General features: G+C 52.0%; 1 protein-coding gene across 5 annotated transcripts in view; it reads left to right on the forward strand.

Moving 5' to 3' along the window:
• The first annotated feature begins 2,084 nt into the window (after nucleotides 1-2,084).
• The window catches only part of NTN1 (netrin 1), a 248,776-nt gene continuing 227,020 nt past the window's right edge, over nucleotides 2,085-23,840 (forward strand). Inside the window, exons 1-2 of one of the 5 annotated variants that reach the window (XM_008010329.3) lie at nucleotides 2,085-2,175; nucleotides 21,347-22,427. In XM_008010329.3, coding sequence (XP_008008520.1) covers nucleotides 21,410-22,427 — 1,018 coding nt within the window. In that variant the 5' untranslated portion in view covers nucleotides 2,085-2,175; nucleotides 21,347-21,409. Of the gene's footprint in view, nucleotides 2,176-20,504; nucleotides 20,630-20,698; nucleotides 20,907-20,955; nucleotides 21,067-21,346; nucleotides 22,428-23,840 lie in introns of those variants that run through there. The other 4 variants (XM_008010325.3, XM_037987319.2, XM_008010324.3 and 1 more) reach the window with 4 other exon arrangements.

The following is a 23,840-nucleotide window of genomic DNA, read 5'->3' on the forward strand; positions in this document are numbered from 1 at the left end:
ACCTGGCTAACACGGTGAAACCCAGTCTCTACTAAAAAAATGTATATATATATATATACACACACACACAAAAAAAAAATTAGCCAGGTGTGGTGGCAGGCACCTGTAGACCCAGCTACTTAGGAGGCTAAGGCAGGAGAATGGCGTGAACCTGGGAGGGGTAGCTTGCAGTGAACCAAGATCGTGCCACTGCACTCTAGCCTGGGCAACACAGCGAGACTCCATTTCAAAAAAAAAGAAAGAATCAAAATGATTTTTTGATTCTACAAAAAAATCAAAAAATTAGCCAAGCATGACAGTGGTCCCAGCTACACAGGAGGCGACAGTTCTCTATTTTATCCCTTTAGTCATTTTAATGGTTATTGGGGAGGCGTGTCAGTGGACCATCTTGGACCAAGGTTTGGATCCCTTGAGCCCAGGAGTTCAAGGCTTCAGTGAACTATGATCACACCTTTGAGCTCCAACCTGGGGGCAGAGCAAGGCCCTGTCAAGAAAAAAAAAAAAAGCACAAGACAATGAATCAATAACTAATAAAGGATAGTCGTCAATAGCTACAGTGATGAATCCTCTACTATGTCTCAGCCGCAGAACCCAGTAAGTGCTTTACATTTGCTTCCCTGTTTAATGCTAGCTACATGCTTAGTTTAGAGAACTGAAGTGTAAATAAAGGATTATGACCCTAGACTCTTATATCTAACTAGTGTCTGTTTATAAAGTAACAGACATTCTGAGACATGCAAAGACTCAAAAAATCCACGGTCCATCCACCCTTCCCCCAAGGGTTACTCAAAGTAGCATTTTAGTGGTGTGAGAAATTAATCAAAATAAGGAACTCAGGAATGAGGAAGTCATTTACGTAAATGAGATGACAATAAACAATGTAGGCAGAAAAACTGAGTTAGAAGGCTGGGTGCAGTGGCTTACACCTGTATTCCCAACACTTTGGGAGGCCAAGATGGAAGGATCACTTGAGGTCAGAAGTTCCAAACCAGCTTGGGCAACTCAGTGAGACCTTGTCTCTGCAAAATAAAAAATGTTTTAAAAGTTAGACGGGCGTGGTGGCATGCACCTGTGGTTTCAGCTACTCGGGAGGCTGAGTTGGATGGATCTCTTGAGCCTGGGAGGTCAAGGCTGTCGCGAGCTGTGATCCCGCCACTGTACTGCACTCCAGCCTGGATGACAGAGTAGGACCCTGCGCCCCTGCCCCGCTCCCAAACACACACACACCACCACCAAAAAGAAAAACTGAGTTAATTATTAATGCAGTTTGAAATCACAATACCAATGTCAAAAAATGATTCTTCAAAGAGAAATCATATGATGTAAAATTTTAATAATGGCCTGAAGCTAGGATCCTAGTTTATGCCGGCAAACCTGTGTCCTCCAGCAGCCTTGAGCTCGGCAGAGCTCCCCAGGCGCCGGCCTCGCGGGTGAACTGTCACACGTACCCAGAACTTGGAGGAGGCGCGCCCGGGGAGGGTCGTGCTGGAGCTTCCCAGGCCGGCTCCTGCTTCTCGCCTGATGAATGTGGAGTTCCTTCAGCCATCCCTCGGGTCCTCTTAAACTTTTCTAAGTTTCGGGAGTGTGAATGACGCATTCCGCTAGTGTTAAGTGGCGACAGTTCTCCCTCTATTTTATCTCTTCAGTCATTTTAATGGTAATTGGGGGAGGCGTGTCAGCGGACCATCTTGCATGAAGGGCAAAAGGACCAGTTAGCATGGAATTGAGGTTTGTCGCTGGTGATGGCAGTGGGGACATGATCGCATGTCCTTGGGTCAGATTTTTCAGCTCTCTCCTCCCCATTTTTACCCCCAGCACTCGGTCAAAAAAACCCAAAAAACAAAAACCAAAAAACCCAAAGCTAGAGTGTGTAGGTCGGGTGGCTTTCTCTTGGACAGCTGTGGGTCCCAAGTTACACGCATCCTATCCTGGCCCAACTCCGCTGGAGCCCGCGCGGCCGGGCGCAGGGTGCGAGCGGGAGGCTGGGGTTCTGCTCGCGATGGGCAGGGGAGCCGGGTGGCCGCGGGGCGAGGAGCCGCGAGGGCCGGGTCGGCGTGACACCACCTGGCGGAGTCTCGGGGAAGAGTCTTAAAGGCGCGCGCTCCTCCGTGCCCCGCGCACTCGAGCGGGAGCCGCCGAGAGCTCGCCTCCCGCTGCCGCCGGCGCCTCGGGGAGGTAAGTGCCACCCGCGGATCCCGAGTCGCGGCCGGGTGGGGGTGGCCCGCGGCTGCCCCGCGCTCGGGAAGCTCCGGCTGGGGCTGCGGTCGGAGGGCGGCGCCCAAGTTTTCTTGAAGGCCTCGGAGGGCAGCTGGAGCGGCGTAGAGCCTGCGCGGGGATGGTGGGGGTGGCCGCGGGCCCGGGCCGTCTGGGGGCGGCCATCCCAGGCGGTGCGTGGAAGAGTAGGCACTGGTGCGCGGCGAGGGGCGCACGCCCGAGCCCCAGCCCCGCGTCCTGCGCACTTGGCGCGCTCTGGCCGCGGTCCCGGCGAGCCCCTGCCTGCTCCGGGCCGCGACCCCGGCTCCGCGCCTTCCTGCCCGCTCGGGTCCTTTGTAGCCCGCTCACCCCGCGGTCGCGCACGGTCACGCCGGCAGGTCGCGCTCGGCGGCCGGCCAAGCCCGCCCCGGCCCCGCCGCGCCCGCGCCCCGGGCCACCCCGCCCGGCCCCCTCGGCGCTGCACCCCTCGCTTTCCCCATCTCCAGCCGCTCGCTATTTTCACACCTCCCAGTGCCCCGGCCCCGGCGCCCGATTCAGTGCTTAGTAATTAATTTGGCGTTTCAGAATGGTCAGCGGGCTGGATAATGGGCGCATTCATCCCCCGGGCTAATCTGAACAGAGGTGGGAAGAAAGGCTTTCACAGACAGAAAATGCCATTCGCCGAGCGCTCAAAGGGGCTGTCACTCCCAGAATAAATCGCCGCCGCGCCCGCCGGCTCCTCTGGCCATTTCCATACAGCCCCGGCCCGCGCCGCGGACTCGCCGGCCTCGGCCTCGGCTCCCGGGAATCACTCACTCGAGTGCCTTCGACGGGAAAGTCGGGCGAGAGCAGGACCAGGCGGGGGCCGAGGGAAATCGGGAAACTGGAGACTCGGGTGAAGGCCGCAGGGGACAAAGAGATTGATTAGAAAATCAAACGCGCATCTAGAAGGAGGCGCAGGCGACTGCTCAAGGCGCGGACGGTGGAGCTGGGGCTCGGGAGCATCCGTCCAAAACCCCCGAGGTTCGCCAAAGAGGAGGGCCCGCGGCCCAGACCATCCGGAGCGTGCCCGAGGCGACACGGCAAGCTTCTGGGGCTCCCAAATTGTGAATGGAGTTCATTGCACAAGCATAGATAGTAGAAACAGGGTCGACCTGCACAGACTTTTTATTCCGGGTTCCTTGTGCTATCAGCCCCTTCACCGTCGGGTCCTGGAAGGTGACACGGTGTCTTCCCTGGCCTCCTCTCGCCACCCCTGTCCGGACCCTCGGGTCCGCCTGGGGACAATTGCTGAGCGGGTGATGGAGGCTTTATCCTTTGATCCCGTCTGGATCCGGTGACGCGCTGAGTGTTGGGGACAAACGGCCTACGGAGTTTAAATGCTGGGGCCTTCCTGTTGCGGCACCCCCAGCCCACTGGTGCAGCGGGATCGTGCGCTCCCGCTGCAACCCTAATCCGGAGGACCGCGCTGCGCCAGCGCCTCCGGCCAGGCTGTGGCGCCTCCAGTGGGTAGGACTGGCTCGGCTCTAGGCAGGTGAAGCTCTAGGCGCTGGATTTGCCCGTCGTCGGGGCTCAGCGTGTATTCACCTCACCTGGCCGACTTGGCCCGGGGCCCTTTCACCCAGTGGAATCCTGCCGCTGGGGGAAGAGAAAGAGCTATGGCTCTGTGGCGAAATCTTAGCTGGATTAAGAGGCAGAACTGGCACCCGACAGAGCTGGGACGAAGGGGAGTTTCTGAAATGGCCAGATGCGTGTCCCAGGTGTGTAGGGGAGATGGAATCGCCTCACTACTCATCAACTTCTGAGTGGAAGTCACTCCTCCCCTCGGAGTCTGTTTCCTCATTTGCACAACAAGGATAAAATGAGATCACATGTGGCCCCAAGTGCGGGTTCTCGGTAGAAGGATCCCAGGCACGGCTCCCACCGCTGACCAGCAACCTTACTACACCTCCCCCGCATGTCTCCATGTCTTCACCAACATCTCTCCTGGGAGCTTTAGCGACTCCCAGATTTTCTCTCAGGCTGCCTCCACCCACCCCTTGTGGCTTTGGGGTTCTGACATCCAGCCCTCCTTGAAATCATGCTTTCTAAGAGTTGGAAGCATCCTTTCAAAGATTCTAGAGCCATTATACAGGTAGTGACACTGAGGCCTAAGGGGACTTGCAGTTGTCACCCAGCTAATTAGAGGGCTTGGGCCAGAATGGATTTCATGGCAGACAGTGAATCTCGGACTCTGGGCATCAGACTTCCCACCCCCGCCCCCACAACACACACACACACACACACACACGCAACCTCCCTCCTCCTCCTCACCCCTGCCCTACAGCTTCCCTAGGTTTGGGGAGGGGCCCAGAGGCTGCATTTTAAACAAGCATCCTGAAGCATGTTGATGCAGGTGGTATAAGAACCATATTTAGGGGAATGCCGCCCAAATCGGGCTCTTGACATAGCAGCCCCTTCTCTCCCAGGGCCATGGGCTTTGCTTGTTCTATGTGCGTCACATGTGATTGGCAGAACAGTCTTTTCTGCGTCCTCCCGGACTGGAGGCCATAGTGAGTGAGGTTTATTTCTAGGAGATCCTTCAGTATCCTCCAGAATGTGCAGCCAATGAGGGAGCAGCAGGGCGTGAACTGTGCACCCAGCCAGGCGAGGAGAGGCCCGAGTGCACCGCAGGTTGCCTGGATGTTGAGCCCCTAAACCCAGGGGCCTTCTCTTACCAATGTGCTTTCACAGCTGGACCTAACACTGCACACTGCAGGCCCCACACAGACAGTACAAATGTGCCCAGAGGCCCCCCTTGGCAAGGCAAACCTGCCCACGCCAGGGACAGAGCAGCCGGCCATAGGGGAACCCATGCCAGCAATAACCCAGGTGCAAGCTGTGGCCCAGAACGCCAGCACCTGCCCCTTCAGCGTGCTGGAGTTTGGAGGTGTGAAGTCGGGGGTGGAGGGGCAAAGAGAAGGCCTGGAAAAGTAGAAGAAAGTGGGTAGGGGGAGGAGAAGCCATCAGGCACGGGGGTGGCGGGCAATGGGGGGACAAGTCCCTATTTATGTAAGCCGTTTGTAGCTGCGGATTGTAAAACTGGGCAGGCTTCTCTGGAGTAATTCATAGTGTTTGGACAAGACAAACATTGTTCTGCTTTAAACAAACCTCCAGAAAGGTCAGCTTGGTTCATCCCTTTGCTGCGAGTTGCTGAGACTATCCAGATGATGAGAAAATCAGATCATCACTGAGGGGGCCCAGGCAGAAGGCAGCGGTCTCCTGAGCCCTGTGGATGCTGATCGAGGACACCCAGTGCGGGGAGGGGCCTTGGCTCTGCTGAAAAGGCTGGACTCCCAGTCTGGAGCCAGGAGATGTGAGATGTGTTTGTGCATATCACAGATTGTGAGATTTTGATGATGGCAAGGACATCATCCGCGTTCTAGGGCCAGACCAACATGATGTGCAACATGAATCTTCTTTATGTGGGAGAAGAATTGATGGGAAATGAAGGTTCATGGATGGATGCAGAACCAAATTAACCCAACTAATACTACGCCCAGATATGGCCCTGGACACCAAGAAATCCACGTTCCTTGCATATGGATGCCCTGGCAGGGCCCTTCTGGGTTCCTTTAGCAAATATTTTTGAGTGATCACAATGTGTCAAGTTCTGTGCTGGATACTCAGGGTTACAGTAGGGAACAAGAAAGATAGGTCAGTAGCACCCACTCTTGGGGCCTATAGTTCTGGGTTATCCTCTCCTTCCCTGTCTCCCCTAAGAAGAGAGGTTGTTCACAATTTCACTTCCAGCTTCTCCACCACCATGATCGCCTCACCAAGCCCCCTGGCCAAGACCCAGCATACCAGCTTCCTCCATGGCACCTGACAGTAAGTGCTCAAGAAATGCTAGCCGCCATGGTTATAATTACGAGTACGATTGTGATTACGAGACTCCTTTCTTTCTTTCTCTTTCTTTCTTTCTTTCTTTCTTTCTTTCTTTCTTTCTTTCTTTCTTTCTTTCTTTCTTTCCTTCTTTCTTTTCTTTCTTTCTTTCTCCTTCCTTCCTTTCTCTTTCTTTCTTTCTCCTTCCTTCCTTTTTCTTTCTCGCTTTGTTTCTCTTTCTTTCTTTTCTTTCTTCCTTCCTTCCTTTCTCTCTCTCTCTTTCCTTCCTTCCTTCCTTTTTTCTTTCTCTCTCTCTCTTTCTTTCTCCTTCCTTCCTTTCTCTTTGTCTCTCCTTCCTTCCTTTTTCTTTCTCTCTTTCTTTCTCTTTCTTTCTTCCTTTCTCTCTCTCTTTCCTTCCTTCCTTTTTTCTTTCTCTCTCTCTCTCTTTCTTTCTCCTTCCTTCCTTTCTCTTTCTTTCTTTCTCTCTCATTCCTTCCTTTCTTTATCTTTCTGTCTTTCTCTCTTTCTTTCTTTCTCTCTCTCTCCTTCCTTCCTTCCTTATTTCCCTTCCTTCCTTCCTTATTTCCCTTCCTTCCTTCTTTCTTTCTCTTTTCTTTTCTTTCTTCTTTTTCTCTTCCTGTTACAGAGATGGGGTCTCCTTCTGTCATCCAGGCCAGAGTACAATGGCGTGATCCTACCTCATTGTAACCTCCAACTCCTGGCCTCAAGCAATCCTCCTACCTTAACCTTCCAAGTAGTGGGGACCACAGGTGCAAGCCACAATGCCTGGCAAATAATCTATTATTATTATTATTATTATTATCATTATTATTATTATTATTTTGTAGAGATAGGGTTTTGCTGTGTTGCCCAGGCTGGTCTCAAACTCCTGGCCTCAAGTGTCCTCCCACCTCAGCTTCCCAAAGTGCTGGAATGACAGGTGTGAGCCAATACACTTGAGTTAGACTCTGTTCTTGAGTGACCTACCTGACCCTGAGCTGAAGTGGATACTTTGTATTGATCTTTACAATTCATTCTCATTGTCTTATTATTGATGGCTTATTAACAATACATTAATGAATTAACACTAAAGCCCAGTGTCTCTGTGGTGCCAATCATCACTGTCTTGTACACGATCTCTGTTTGCCCTGTGGTAACTTTGGTGATGGTAGTATCACTGGATTAGCTGGTTCTATGCAACTTTTTAATTTAATTAATTTATTAATTTTTAAGACAGAGTCTCACTCTGTTGCCCAGGCTGGAGTGCAGTGTTGTGATTTCGGCTCACTGCAACCTCCATCTCCTGGGTTTAAGTAATTCTCCTGCCTCAGTCTCCCCCAGTAGCTGAGATTACAGGCATGTACCACCATGCTCAGCTGATTTTTTTTTTTTTTTTTTTTTTTTTTTTTTTTTGTATTTTCAGTGGAGACAGGGTTTCACCATGTTGGCCAGGCTGGTCTCAAACTCCTGACCTCAAATGATCAGCCCACCTTGGCCTCCCAAAGTGCTGGGATTACAGGCGTGAGCCACCGTGCCCAGCAGTCTATGCAACTTTATGAAAGTTGTTTAGGGCTTTGGACACTTCAGGGTCTTCTGCATATGATTTTTTACTCAATACTCCTGATATCCATGGAAGGAAGAGAGGGTGGGAGAAAAAGGAAGGAAGATTATTATCCACATTTTTCAGAAGAGGAAGTTGATACTTACAGAGGTGAAGTGATTTGCTCAGCATCACAGAGATGTTAAGGGAGGGGACTATGTATGACTAGAGTACAATCCAGACAGTCCTCTTGGGCCTACATCACCCTGCTGGCCACCCATGGAGCTCCCTGCAAGCAGAGCTGGACACCAGGGCTCCCTGGGAGATCCCATAAAGCAGGTGCTTGGCCAGAGGCTAGGAAGTGGCTCCCTGGACGAGGTCATGTCCATCCCACCTTCTGCGTAGTTTCTGGCATCATTCTGGGGGCTGGCATGGTGTGCTCCTGTCTGACGTCAGCATCTACGTGTGAGGGAAACATTCCTTCCTTCCCCCCACGAAATCTTAGTTTCCTTTGACATCTTATTTTGGTTGAATAATCCATAAACTTACCCATTCTGTTTGGAATCAGTGATCCATTTCTGTTTTCATCCTTGGAGTTAAATCCTCTAAATTTTCTTTCTGTGTGATGTATAAACCAGCAATACCTCATTTTACTGACGTTTGGGGAAAATAGGCTGTTCTACATAATTGGTTTTTGCAGTTAACAGTAGCTTACTCCTTGAAGCATAGAAACTTTTTATGGAATCATATTTCATGAAAAACATTTTTCCATCAAAATCATGACATTTTTCCCCCGCCTAAGTTAGCGGAATTGAATACAGCAGGTGTTCCCTAGGTGTGGCTGAATGAGTGGCCCACAACCCATTTTGATGACTCACAGCCATCTCTGGAAACATCAGCTCCTGGGCAATTTGCTCAACCTCCCTGACGTCAGTTTCCTCACTCGTAATCTGGGGAACTTTGGACGAGGTACTCTCTAAGTGCCGCCTCTGTCCTTCTCTAACTCTGCTGGGCGCTCATACAGTAATGCTCTTGGGAATTTTGGGGGGTTGCAGGACCAGTCTTGCCTCCCTGAATGGTGGCTGGGATAGATTCTACTGTCAGCTGTCATTTCTCAGTGCATCCATGTTCAGCAGTCACCGTGTCCCCAAGGATCTTAAACTGTGGCTCTCCAGTCCCCTGGAAGAACAAAAGATGTCTGACCTAAGGTTACAAAGACTTGTAAATGAAGAACTCCTGGGGTCACTGCAGACTGGTCCCCTATGTCTTGGCTACTGTTCTCTCAAATGCCCAGGAGGCTATTCACTTACTTCTGGACTGTGATCTGGGTTGTAAAGGGTGCTGCAACCCTGGCCTCTAGAAAAGAGGTTTACAATACCTTAATACAAACAGCAAGCACTTGGCAAGCTTCTGTTGACTGCTCTGAACTCAGTGTTGTGGGGAGGGAAGGAGCAGTGAGATGTGGTCACTTCCCGTAAGAAGAAAACCCAAAGGAAGACTTCATGAATGTTTTAAGACCAGAGTGTTAGCGGTCTCTCATTTTGTTCCTTTCGTTTGCCCCAAGCATGTCTTTTAAGATTTGAAGAAGACTCTTAATTCTGGCATTTCTGAGATTTGCTGGGATATTAGTTTCCTGTGGCTGCTGTAACAAATTCCCACAAATGGTTGCTTAAAACAACAGAAATTTATTCTCTCACAGTTCTGGAGGCCAGAAGTCTGAAATTGGTATCAATGGGTTGCAATTAAGGGCTGTAGGGCAGCGGTCCCCAACCTTTTTAGGACCAAGGATCAGTTTTGTGGAAGACAGTTTTTCCATGGGCCTGGGGGTAGGGGATAGCTTTGGGATGATTCAAGCGCATTACATTTATTGTGCATTTTATTTCTATTATCATTACATGGTAATGTATAATGAACTAATTATACAACTCACCATCATGTAGCATCAGTGTGAGGCTGCAGCTTGCTTTCCTGCAACTAGACAGTCCTGTCTGGGGGTGATGGGAGACAGTGACAGATCATCAAGCGTTAGGGCCTCACAAGGAATGTGCAACCTAGATCTCTCTCATGTGCAGTTCTCAACAGCGTTCGTGCTTCTATGGGAATCTAACGCAGCTGCAGATCTGAGAGGAGGTGGAGCTCAGGTGGTAATACGAGCGATGGGGAGTGGTTGTAAATACAGATGAAGCTTAGCTCACTTGCCCTTGCTCAAGCTGCTCACGTCCTGCTGTGTGGCCTGGTTCCTAACAGGCCACAGACTGGTGCTGGTTCCTGGTCTGGGGTTTGGGGACCCCTGCTGTAGGGGAGGATCCTTTCCTTGCCCTTCAGCTTCTCATGGCTTGCTGGTATCCCTTGGCTTGTGGCTGCATGGCTGCAATCTCTGCCTCTGTCTCACACAGGGTTATCCTCTTCTGTCTTGTCAGATTTCCCTCTGCCTGTCTCTTATAAAGGACACCTATGATCGCATTTAGAGTCCATCCCAATATGCCATAACAATTTCTCCATCTCAAGACCCTTAATCACATCAGCTAACCCTTTTACACCCATATAAGGTAACATTCACTGGTTCCAGGGATTAAGGATGTGGATATCTTTTGGGGGGTATTTTTTTTTGAGATAGAGCCTCACTCTGTTGCCAGGCTGGAGTGCAGTGATGCAATCTTAGTTCACTGAAACCTCTACCTCCCGGGTTCAAGCAATTATCCTGCCACAGCCTCCTGAGTAGCTGGGACTACAGGTGCATGCCACCACGCCCAGCTAATGTTTGTATTTTTGGTAGAGACGGGGTTTCACCATGTTGGCCAGGATGATCTCGATCCCTTGACCTTGTGATCCACTTACCTCAGCCCCCCAAAGCGCTGGAATTACAGGTGTGAGCCACTGTGCCCAGCCCTGAGGGGCATTTTTTAGCCTACCGCACAGAACTGATCACCACTTTAATTGTCTGTAATTCTGTGGTCTTTAGCCCATTAATTTGTAGTGAGCTCCTATTTTGTGCCAGGCAGTCTGTGAAACGCTGGGGATTCTGAGGGAAAAGAATAGTTCATCCCTCAGACACTATGAAGATCAGAGGTATGTGGAAAAGAAGGAATCTGGGCCTTAAAGGTATCCAAGATGGATCTTGATGAGCTCAAATTCCCCATCAAAGTCTGCAAGGCACTGCTTGGCCTAGCTCTCAGCCTCCCCTCTGAGCTCACCCCTACCACTCCCCATCTAATTCCTTAAACAAGCTCTGGGCCAGGCGCGGTGGCTCATGCCTGCAATCCCAGCACTTTGGGAGGCCGAGGCGGGTGGATCACCTGAGGTCAGGAGTTCGAGACCAGCCTGGCCAATATGGTGAAACCCCAGCTCTACTAAAAATACAAAAATTAGCTGGGCGTGGTGGCGGATGCCTGTAGTCCCAGCTACTCGGGAGGCTGAGGCAGGAGAATCATTTGAACCTAGGAGGCAGAGGTTGCAGTGAGCCGAGATCGCGCCACTGCACTCCATTCTGGGTGACAGAGTGAGACTTCATCTCAAAACAAAACAAAAACAAAACAAAACAAGCTGTCTTGGGACTTTTGCACATGAATATACCCTTCCCCCAAATGACATCTGTCCCCAGAGCTCCCTTCTTCACTTCACTCATTCTGCTCTACCAGATCCTTCTTAGGGAGCCCCCCGCCTAAGTACCTGCTTCAAATCCACCTCCCCTCCTGGCACATCCTGTTCCCTTCCCTGCTTTGTTTGTGCTCCTGACACACCACAGTGGAGTGGCTATTTTCTGAGTCAGCTCAGCCACCACGAGGATTTTGAGATGTGATAACTAGAACTTCTCAGAAGATCCTAAATGCATCCTGTTTTATTTCCCATTCTCTTCCTGAGAATGTAGTTTGCTTTTTATTTTCTTTTACTTTTCTTAGTAGCATATTGGGCTAAATTTCAAGTAAATCAGAATGGGGGTGGGATGGCTCTTTAAAGGGGAACGTATACATTCACGGAGCCATTTTTCGGTTGTCATAATGACTGGTGTATGATGTGTGTGGTGTGTGTGTTGGGGCAGGTGGAACCTGCTGGCATTTAGTGGACAGGGTCAGGAATGCTAAATGTCCTGTGGTAGCCAGGACTGTTCTGCCCAGGGAAGTGTCTTCCTACCCCAAATGCCAATACGACCTCTACAGAGAAACACTCTTTTTTGTTTCTTTTATTTTCTTTTATTTTCTTTTCTTTTTTTGAGATGGAGTTTTGCTCTTGTTACCCAGGCTGGAGTGCAATGGCACAATCTCGGCTCACTGCAACCTCCACCTCCCGGGTTCAAGTGATTCTCCTGCCTCAGCCTCCCAAGTAGCTAGGATTTCAGGCATGTGCCACCACGCCCGGCTAATTTTTCTTTCTTTTTTTTTTTTTTTGAGACGAAGTCTCACTGCCACCCAGCCTGGAGTGCAGTGGCGCCATCTTGGCTCACTGCAAGCTCCACCTCCTGGGTTCACGCCATTCTCCTGCCTCAGCCTCCCGAGTAGCTGGGACCACAGGCGCCCGCCACCATGCCCGGCTAATTTTTTTGTATTTTTAGTAGAGATGGGGTTTCACAGTGTTCGCCAGGATGGTCTCAATCTCCTGACCTCATGATCCGCCCACCTCGGCCTCCCAAAGTGCTGGGATTACAGGTGTGAGCCACCACGCCTAGCCCTCGCCAGGCTAATTTTGTATTTTTAGTAGAGATAGGGTTTCTCCATGTTGGTCAGGCTGGTCTTGAACTCCTGACCTCAGGTGATCTGTCCGCCTCGGCCTCCCAAAGTGCTGGGATTACAGGCGTGAGCCACCGCGCCCAGCCAGTAATATATATTTTTCTATCACCTTCACTGATAACCTTTCATTCTCTAAGAGTATTTTAAATGATGTCTCCCCAGATCCGTCACTTGCTAACCTGTTCCCTGGCCCATTCACACCTGGTCTTGAGATTCTCCAGTTCATCCTCTTGCTCTTGCCACTAGTGCAGTGTCGTCTCTAAACCTTGAAGTTTCACCAAGGGGATTCCCTCCTTCAGAGTCTGTGTAAACGGTAAACGGTAAACGAGCTGAGCCCCATCTCTGGCTCAGAGGCCCCCCACTATTTTCTCCACCTGGAGCAACATCCTTTTATTTCACCCTTTGTTCCTTCCTCAAGGCCAGTCTTCCATCCATGACAAAACCTCCTCCCACAGTGACCCATTTTCTTTAATAGCATTTGGGGTGGGACCTTGTCAAAAGCTTTTTGCAAATGAAAATAAATTACATCTGCTGGTTCCCCCATCCACAGGCATTTTCACCCCTTCAAAGAGCCCTGGTAGATTAAAGGATTTGTAGGATTTGGGGTTTGTATGGGCTTCTATGCCCAGCTCCTGAGTTCTTAGCCAAGACGCCTGCAAAGGGGGAGGCTTGAGCTGAAGATACAGATAAACAATATTGGGGAAATGGATATCTCCAGGAACCCTTCCCACTAGGTTGACCTGCTCCCCATGTTGTAAAACCTTTTCCAGGACAGTCACATCTCCTGAATTCCTGTCCAGGGACCTGGGATTCCTTGAGTAATCCACCAATGCGGCCTATCAGGTGAGCTGGGCTCTAGACGCCTTGAAATGAAAAAATGTCCCTCGTTCTTCTAGGGTAAGAGATCTGGTAGGCAGACCTGAGAATTATAAATATGAACAAAAACAAAAACAATAAAACCCCAAAACCTGTTCTACATTGAACATCTATCTACTGTCTGCCAGGGTCTTTCTTTTCCAACTTTTTAAATCGCCAACCAAGCCTATAAATGTGAATGCAGTGACCCCAGTTTCGCCATGAAAAAATGGATGCTCAGAAAGGCAAAAAAACTTGCCCAAAGTCACGCCATTAGGAAGTGGTGCGCTGGAACCAAGGCCTGTCTAGGTCAAATTCTTTCAATTTGGGAAGGAAACACTATGAATCCAGGCCACTGCTCACCCTCCTGGAGAGGGCAAATGCTCCCGGTCACCTCTGCCTACTGCAATTCCCAGGCTGTATTGGGAGTACCAGGAACTGAGTCATCTAGGATCTGTCCTCTTAAATGGACCAGAGGTGTGAAGAAGCACAGTCCATCCAGGCCACACAGCTCATGATCTTGGTAGACTAGAAGCCCATCCTTCCTCTCAGGGATGATTGAGATCCAGTTAAGCCCATCTCACCCATGGGTTCTGACTAAGAACTCCAAACTCTGGACCTAGATTATTTTAGTTCACACCCTGCTTCTCTACCTACCACTGATGTGATCTTCAGCAAATTACTTCTGTGTCTCAGTTTCCTCCTCCAGTAAAATGCACACAATAATATACCTATCTTACAAGGTGTTTATGATGATTGTGAACTAAGGAAAACCAAAGTGCTTAGATGCTTGGCACACAGTAAACATTACACATAACGCTTGATTTAAAAAGGAAAACCCAGCCAGGCACGGTGGCTCACGCCTGTAATCCTGGCACTTTGGGAGGCCGAGGCAAGTAGATCACTTAAGGTCAGTCAGGAGTTCAAGATCAGCCAGACCAATATGGTGAAACCTCATCTCTACTAAAAATGCAAATATTAGATGGGTGTGGTGGTGGGCGCCTGTAATCCCACCTACTTGGGAGGCTGAGGCAGGAGAATTGCTTGAACCCAGGAGGCGCAAGTTGCAGTGAGCCAAGATCATGCCACTGCACTCTAGCCTGGGCAACAGAGCAAGACTCTGTCTCAAAATAATAATAATAATTAATACAATAAAAAATTAAAAGGAAAACCTTTGGTCACACCCAAGACAAAGGCACCCCTGGCCACCCCTTTTCTCCTAATCCCTTGCTCTCTTCCTGTCCTCCTTCCTCACAAGCATTAGCCTGTGCCATCTGGTGCCCCCGTCCCTGGAGTGTACCCTCCCCTGTATCCTCGCCCTCCTCACTGACTGCTCCTCCCGCCCTCATGCTCACCCCAGTTGCACTGCAGTCCTCTTCAGTGGTGCTGTCCTTCTTCCAAACCACACATCCCTAACACTCAGGAGTGGGGCGCTATTGTCCTCCTCCATTCCCAATGCTCCTTCCCTCTTCATTAAAACAACAACAAAACAAAACTCCCGGCCAGGTGCGGTGGCTCACGCCTGTAATCCCAGCACATTGGGAGGCCAAGGCAGGCGAATCACCTGAGGTCAGGAGTTTGAGACCAGCCTGGCCAACATAGTGAAAACCTACTAAAAATACAAAAAAAAAAAAAACCCCAAAAAACAAAAACAAAACCAGGTGTGGTGATGGGCACCTGTAATCCCAGCTACTTGGGAGGCTGAGGCAGGAGAATTGCTTGAACCCAGGAGGGGGAGGTTGCAGTGAGCCGAGATAGTGTCATTGCACTCCAGTCTGGTCGACAAGAGCGAAATTCTGTCGCAAAAAAAAAGCCAAAACAAAAACTCCCACAAAACTCCTGTTCCTTTAAGGCCAGAACCACACGGCTGTCTCACCTTCCACATCTCATCCATAGAATGACCTCCCAGCCAAATTCACTCTTTTCATTCTTTGAAGACACCAGCACTGGTCAGTCTTCGTCTCTGCCCCAAACTCTGATGCTGGTTCCAAAGGTCTTTAGAGCCCAGGTGGACAGCCCGTCCAGCACTGTGGCCTTCTCATCTCTAATCACCCTTCACTCTGCCTCACAGCAGAAGCCCCCCTCTTATTGTCCTCAGAAGGCCTTGTCATCCCCCAGAGCTGTTCCACCTCTGGAATTCTCCAGTTTCGGACCACAACCTCCTGAGTTATTCCCCACCTCATGTCTTCTCTCTTCCTGAATCCTTTAGCTATCCAACAGAATTTCCTGTGATGAGGGAATTTTTCTTTATTAGTGCTGTCCAAATTAGGGGCAACTAGGCAAGTAAGCTCTCCACCTTACTCATTTTTAATTAATTCAAGTTGAAATTGAAGTAGCTATATGTGGCAACTGGCCGCCATATTGAACAGCAATTTCTAGCCCCTGGCCTCTCTGTTTCCTCTTCCATCCTGTCCTGTTTTCCTTCTCTCTTTGGCATTGTCGCCCTGGCCCATCACATCAGCCACCCACTCCCCTTTCCTTCTGTCCCACCTCCTGGAAAACACTCTCAACTTGAGATTAATCCAACTGTCTCTTTCTCTAGGTCTATCCAAAGGCTGCTGGGCGCTGCTGGGGGAGAGGGCATGTGTGTCCCATGGCCTTGCTGGCTGCCATTCTTTCTCATAGATAGTCACAAACTTCAATAGATCCTGTAACTCTGCCCGGCAAGCATTATCCTCTTCTCTGTAACGACCTCAAACCTCCAGTGCTCCCAGCTCCCCCACCCATCCTCAGCAGACGGTGTCACTTCCTATTTCATTGAAACAAGAGATACTTGGAGACCACCTGACCACCAGTTTTACAAGCATAGTTTTATCTGTCTTCCACCTCTCTCCTCCTGGTGGCTCCAGTTCCTATCACCATTTAGGCATGGTCAAATAGCCTTATCTTACAAACAACAATAAAAAATCCCAACCTTCCCTCAATCCTATGTCACCTTCCTGCTGTGACCCTCTATCTTTCCTGCCACTTATATTCACACTTTCTTGAAAGTTGTCTACACCTGCTATCTCCACTTTCTCACCTCCCGTTCACTCCACAACCCCAGGCAGCCTGGCTTCTGTCCCTACCACTCCCTGCAACCGCTAGTCAAGGTCACCAATGACTTCCTTGTAGTTTGATCCAAAGGACTTGTTTCAGATCTTATCTTGACCTTTAAGGCATGTGACTCAGCGCTGCTCAGCACCCCTCCTCCCTTGCCACACTCTTACCCATTGGTTTCTGTAACATCCGAGTCTCCTGGTTTTCCTCCTCCTACTCTGGCTGCTTAAAAGTTTTCTTTAAACTGCCGCATTCTCCCCCTCCTAGGGTGATCCGTCTGGCTTCACAGGTAAGACAGTGTGCCAGCAAGGGTGTTTCCGCCTCTCAACACATTCCTTGCAGAAACACCTGGGGATTTGCTTTCTCACCCAAAATCCGCACTGTTGGGTTTTGAACTCCAGTTTGCTCCGTGGATCCCGCTGCTCAGAGCCTGACGTGCCTTCGCGGGTGTGTATTTATCACCGCCACTTTGAGAAGCTCTCACAACACTTGGACATCTGTTTTTTTCATTTGTCCCCTCAAAAGACAGGCTGCATTAGCAAAGGGCACTGATGAATTAGAGGGGATGGGAGAGGCTGCAGAGTGGTCAGAAAACAATGTCCCATGGGAAATCATTAAGATAACTGGGAACATTTTGCCCGGAAGAGAGAAAACTGAGGAGTGACAGAGGACTGGTTTCAAAAATCAGAAGAGGCAGAGAACCTTGATCTGGGCTGCTGTGTAGGGTAGCGTTTGAGCCACCTGCAGACTTAACAGAGAGGGGGGTTCTGAATGGACGTAGAGGAGTTCCACTGTATTACAGAATGTTCCAGACCTCCTGGATACAAGGTGAGTGAGACAGTTCTGCCCACCAGGAACTACTAAAGATGATAAGAATAGACCTAAATGACCATAATAAAGTTGGAAGGTGACCCTGCTCATCCTCTCCTGAAGGCCCCTGGCCTAAGCTCAGCTGGCAACGTAGAAAAGCCACACTCCACTGAGAGCCATTTCAAACTTACTGCCACGCAAAGGCCATCAAGAGCTCTGCAGACATAGGCCGGGCGCAGTGGCTCACTCCTGTAATCCCAGCACTTTGGGAGGCCGAGGTGGGCAGATCACGAGGCCAGGAGTTTGAGACCTGTCTGGCTAACATGGTGCAACCCCGTCTCTACTAAAAATGCAAAAAAATTAGCCAGGTGTGGTGGTGGGCACCTGTAATCCCAGCGACTCGGGAGGTTGAGGCAGGAGAATCGTTTGAACTCAGGAGGCGGGGGTTGCAGTTAGGCGGGCAGATCACTTAAGGTCAGTAGTTTGAGATCAGTCTGGCCAACATGGTGAAACCCTGTCTCTACTAAAAATACAAAAGAATTAGCCAGGTGTGGTGGCAGGTGCCTGTAATCCCAGCTACTTGGGAGACTGAGGCAGGAGAATCGCTTGAACCTGGGAGGCAGAGGTTGAGATTGCGCCACTGCACTCCAGTCTGGGCAATAGAGCGAGACTCCGTCTCAAAAAACAAAAACAAAAACAAAGTTCTGTGGACAGAAACAACATTCAGGAGGAAGGCTTGGAAAGCAGCTCACAGTCCAGTCTTGTAGATGCTCCAAAATGTACCCCAGTCAGGTGTGTGGCGCTGAGCACCCCAATTTGCTTCTCTTCCATTCCTCCTTGCTAGAATGTCTTTTCCTGACTTGGGTTTTGGTGCGACGCCATCAGCTTACCTTCAGGGGGATCACAGAAACTGTCCCACCGAGCTCATTACCCCACACTGTGTTCCCTTTCTGGGCCACACCCCCACGATAAATTCCTATCTGATTTTAGTACCAAGAATAGTTGTAATTCCCTTGAGCAGTAGGTCTGTTTTTATCTCGTGGACTCTGGGAATTGTGTAATGAACATGGTCTCCTCATTTTAGCTGCAGGAAAGCTTAAGGACAAATTTGTGGCCCACCCAGAAGAGGTGCAGAGGTTGGAACTCCAGGGTGCATTTGACCCGCAGTCTCATCCTGACTCTGTCTCCCTTCTTAGCTTTTCTTTGTTCTCTTAACTTCATATTTTACTGTGCAAAATTGAGAACATACAGCAAAGGTAAATAAAAATCACCTGTAATCTCACTATTCCAAGATAACCACAATTAGCTGTGTTTTTTTATGCATACTTTTTAAAAAATAAAAATGAGATTATACTGTGCATACGTGTTTTTAATTTGCTTTTTTCATATTATAATATGTCATGAATATCTTTCCCTGTAATTAAGTGTTCTTTAAATGATTTAAAATTTCTGTATGTATCAAGTGATCTCATATTAGCAGCTAACATTTCTAAATGCATGTACTATGTGGCTGGCTTTATGCATATTTACATTTGCATATATGAGAAGGCATATTTATATGTGTTACAGAACTGCAATCTGTATGTCTATATCTCATCAGCTATAATAGTCAAATGTGTCAACTCACGTGATGCTCACAACCCAGTGAGGTAGATTGTATTATCTCCCTTGTACAGACGGAGGAAACCAAGGCATAAACTTGCCATAGTCACACAGCAGGGGCAGAATTTGAACCCAGGTACCCTGGCTCCAAAGCGTTTCCTCCTAAGAGCTACGCTGCCTTTCAGTATACCATTGCGATTTCACAGGCCACCATGGTTAACCATTTCATTTATTTCCCTTGACCTTACTTTTGTTATTTTGTCATATTTTATGTACCCTTGTAAGTTACCTGAAATCCTTTCTGCCACAAGGTGAGGCAAGGCATAAATAAACAGTGCAGAGTGTGGTAAACGGCACAAGAAGGCAAAGCTAAAGTGCTACCCCGGAGGTGAGAAGATGAATCCAGGCTATCCTGCAATGGAATGGATGTGTTTTCTTGGGCTGTGGTGAGCTCCCATCCCTGGAAGAGCTGGCTTGGGTGGCCGTCTCTCTGGGAGACTGGGGAAGGCCTTCTTCCAAGGAGAAGGAGCTGGGCCAGATGAGCCCCGAGGCCCCCTCTTAGATTCTCAGGGCTTATGAAAATGCCAATAAGACAAACTGAGGCACTAAAGCAGCAAGGCGGCCCTTGGGCCAGAACCAGGACCTGGGGCTTTTCATCCGGGTCTATTACTGGACCACACATCTACAACTAACAAATAAACGAGCAGAGATTCCGTTCCAAACTCTTGGCCCAGTGTATTCCTTTCCCAGAGCTCTCTGGCTGCTGTTGCAAGATGGCCAAAGGATGCTGTCACTGTCCTCAGTCTTTTTGTTGGGGTGATGGAGAATGAGGCAAGGAGGGGCTGGGAGGCCCCGCAGATGCCCCATGACACCATCATTCGGCAAGGTTATCCATTTGACATGCCCTACAGTGGAAGGAGCCCAGGCTTCTCTTCCTGGGTTTGATGTTTACTTGAGGGTTGATCTTGTGCGAATTTCTTCAGCTCCCGGGACTCTCAGTTTCCTCATCTGCAAAATGGAGTTAATACAACAGCAAAGCTGCTGTGGAGGTCCCATGAGTTAGTATAGGGCGTTGCACCCTTATAAATGCGGTTGAGGAAGCACCAATAGGCCTGCCTCAGGGGATCTGGGGAGGGCTGGGCTGTCCCGATGCCTGAAACCAGGCAGGCCCGTCTCGGAGGGGCTGTGATTAGCGTCCAGATGCTGCCGGCTTCCTACCCCTTCAGCCTCCGGCCCACCACAGCTCCCTTGGCCAGAACGAAGCCGCATTCCCAACAGACAGGCTCACGCACAGTGACATTCGTGGGAGTGCAGGCGAGCAGCCCCTCCTTGCCGGACCCCCGGGGCTTTGGGAAAGAATGGAGAGCAGGCAGAGGTCACATCCTCCTCCTCTTCCTCACGCTCCCGGGCTGTGTGCCCACAGGGGCACGGCCCTGTGCGCGGTGCCACCGGGGCCATCAGACTGGGTTAGAGGAAGGCCCGACCTCCGCGCAGCAAAGAAAACAAACACAGATGTGTTTGGCTGGGACCCGGAGGGAGAGAGTGGCCCCCTCCCCCCGCGCGCGCGCTCCCCCGGGCGCGGGGCTCTCCGGGCGGCGCGGGGCCGGGGCGAGGCTGACAGTCCTCGGCGGCCCCTCCTCCCCCACTGGGTGCGCGCCCGGCCCGGCCCAGCCCCCTCTCCGGGGTTTCCCCGGGCGCTCTCCTCGCTTTCTCTTTGTCTCTGCTGTTCTTTCTCGGGCTCCCGGGTTCCCACCCGCCCGTGCTCTCCCTCTTGGGCGTCCCGGGCGGGTTCTCTTTAACTTTCTTCTTTCCCGGGGTGAAAACTTTGCTCGGAGCTGGCGGCAGCTCGCGGACGTTATTGGCCGGCGCCCCGCCCGGCGGCCCCGCCCCCCGCCCCCGCGCTCCCCTCCGCCCCTCACTCCCAGCGCGAGTGGCGGCGGCGGCGGCTGTGGCGGAGCCTTCGGGGGCGAGCGCGCGTGTGTGTGAGTGCGCGCCGGCCAGCGTGAGTGTGTGCGCCCGGGGCGCGGGCAGGGCAGCACTCCGAGTGCGGCGGGAGCGGCGGGAGCCGGGCGGCCGCGTAGTCACTCGGGCGAGAGAGGCGGCGGCGGCGGCGGGGCCGGGGCTGGGGCAGCGGCGGCCGCGCCGGGCATGGAGCTGGCAAGCCCGCGCTGAGGCGGGACGCGCCTGCTAACAGCGAGCGAGAGGCTCTCCGGCGACCGGCGCGCGGGCTCCCCGGCGGGTCCAGGCAAACTTTTCTTTCTCTTTTGCCCCCTCCAGAGGTAAAGTCCCGAACGCGGACTTTCCGGCGGGGACGCGATCAGGGGGCATCTGAGAGGGACCCCGGGCTGCGAGAGGAAGGGGCGCGGGCCGTCCGGAGTCGGGGTCCCCCAGCTCTCTTGCGCCCGAAACTTGGGGTGCGAGGCGGGCTGGCTGCGGACGGTGAGATCGGCTCAGGCATGCCCCTCGGGCGGCGTGGAGGCGGCGGTGGCGGGGAAGCAGAGCGTTCTCCCGCCGGGCGGGGAAGAAGGGGCGCGAGCGGTGCGGGCTTGGAGGGCCCCGGCTTCGCCGCCCGCGGGACTTTGTGGGAGAGAGGCGGGCCGTCGGTTGCGGGGTGGGTGCCCAGGAAGCCGGGCGTTCGCCCGCATCCCCGCTCGCCACCCCGCCGAGAACTGGTGGGCGCGGGGCGGGCTGGCTGAGCGCAGCTCTCTTCTCTCCGCAGGCGCCTTCTGCGGCAGGCGGACCGATCCTCGGCGCTGCAGGGCCGGGGCAAGCTGGACGCAGCATGATGCGCGCAGTGTGGGAGGCGCTGGCGGCGCTGGCGGCGGTGTCGTGCCTGGTGGGCGCGGTGCGCGGCGGGCCCGGGCTCAGCATGTTCGCGGGCCAGGCGGCGCAGCCCGACCCCTGCTCGGACGAGAACGGCCACCCGCGCCGCTGCATCCCGGACTTTGTCAATGCGGCCTTCGGCAAGGACGTGCGCGTGTCCAGCACCTGCGGCCGGCCCCCGGCGCGCTACTGCGTGGTGAGCGAGCGCGGCGAGGAGCGGCTGCGCTCGTGCCATCTCTGCAACGCGTCCGACCCCAAGAAGGCGCACCCACCCGCCTTCCTCACCGACCTCAACAACCCGCACAACCTGACGTGCTGGCAGTCCGAGAACTACCTGCAGTTCCCGCACAACGTCACGCTCACACTGTCCCTCGGCAAGAAGTTCGAAGTGACCTACGTGAGCCTGCAGTTCTGCTCGCCGCGGCCCGAGTCCATGGCCATCTACAAGTCCATGGACTACGGGCGCACGTGGGTGCCCTTCCAGTTCTACTCCACGCAGTGCCGCAAGATGTACAACCGGCCGCACCGCGCGCCCATCACCAAGCAGAATGAGCAGGAGGCCGTGTGCACCGACTCGCACACCGACATGCGCCCGCTCTCGGGCGGCCTCATCGCCTTCAGCACGCTGGACGGGCGGCCCTCGGCGCACGACTTCGACAACTCGCCCGTGCTGCAGGACTGGGTCACGGCCACCGACATCCGCGTGGCCTTCAGCCGCCTGCACACGTTCGGCGATGAGAACGAGGACGACTCGGAGCTGGCGCGCGACTCTTACTTCTACGCGGTGTCCGACCTGCAGGTGGGCGGCCGGTGCAAGTGCAACGGCCACGCGGCCCGCTGCGTGCGCGACCGCGACGACAGCCTGGTGTGCGACTGCAGGCACAACACGGCCGGCCCGGAATGCGACCGCTGTAAGCCCTTCCACTACGACCGGCCCTGGCAGCGCGCCACGGCCCGCGAAGCCAACGAGTGCGTGGGTGAGTGGGGTGCGGCGGCGGAGCCGGCGGCGGGTGGCGGTGCGGGCGGGAGGTGCTGGGCCTCGCAGCGGCGGGTTCTTAGGAGCGCGGGTCGTGGGAACGGGGGGAGGCGCGTTTGCGGATGCCCGGGACCCGGGAGGGCTGAAAGCAGGTTCACTCGCTCGCGTGGCCCTCGTGGTGGACTCCCGAATTTGGGCCCAGTGCTCTCTGCGAAGCCAAGAAGCAGCAGGAGAAATGTTCCCGGGAGGGGGTTTGGCAGAACATTTGCAGACAGGTCTCCGCTAACCCTGGATCCAAACGCAAACATTCATTGCCTTCCCCCTCGTTGGGTTGGACGCTGTGATTCACCTCCACCCACCCCCCTTTCCCAAGGCTGCAGCTGGGCTCGCGGTTGGGGACCCCGGCCCTGTTCCCGGGAAGTTCCAACTCCACATCTACAAATCCCTTGGGAGATGGCAAAGAACTATTTGCGGTTTGGGGTCAGTTCGATACCCGACGAGTATCATTCCTGCCCTCCATTTGTCTTCATGATTTGAAACTATTTTGTTGTCTCTCTTTTGAACAGTGTGTTTGTGTTAGCAAAAGAAGAGTGATATGATTTCAATTAATTACTATCTACCGATTACAAAGGAGCATTCAGTAATTATTTTAAACGAATTCAATTCTGGTATAAAAAAGTATACCAGATTTTTTTTTGTTAGCTTCAGGCTTTGGTGAAATTAAACAGTTTTGAATTAACTAAGGGTCCAGCTTCTCACTGTTTAAATAGGGTTTCATTTCCTGAAAGAGAAATCTGACAAAACCGGGTGAATACGGCTGGGTCAGAAATGAGGTTTAAAAAGGATACGTTCTGCTTCTGAATTGGACAACTTCGCTGCTGCAGAAGCTCTCAGGAATCAGTTTCTTCCCAGAAAAAAAAAAAAAAAGGAAGAAAGAAAAAAAGGAAAGAAAAAGGGTGAGGGGAGATCCAAGACTACGCCTTACTTTTTTCAGTATGGGGAGCAAAGCTTCAAATCCCACATTTATTTCAGTGAAAATTATGTAGTCTGTAAATGTCCCATTTGGTGTGCATCCTTTATGAATGTGCAGATTTTTCCTCTCCCTCTCCCCATCTCAAACAGCCAGTGTGAGGCTCTTCAATTGCTTTGCCCTCTGAGGCACATTTCAAAGTTTGCTGGTCCCCACAAACACACGTTTTGAGATCTGGTTCTGATTAATTGTGTCATGTTGTTGTCGAATAGTTTGTGCCTCATGACTGTGGATGCAGAGTTTTGAGCAAGGGAATGGAAAACATGTCTTGGAGGGCTGGGTCCCCGCAGAGGCCCAGTCAGACGTCCTGGTCTGAAGACGCTGGGCCTCCCGCCTCCTGTTGCACGGGAGGCCTCCATTTTTACACTCGTGTCCTGCTCTTCC

The sequence above is a fragment of the Chlorocebus sabaeus genome, chromosome 16, assembly GCF_047675955.1.
Source record: "Chlorocebus sabaeus isolate Y175 chromosome 16, mChlSab1.0.hap1, whole genome shotgun sequence".
NCBI classification, from domain to species: Eukaryota; Metazoa; Chordata; class Mammalia; order Primates; family Cercopithecidae; genus Chlorocebus; species Chlorocebus sabaeus.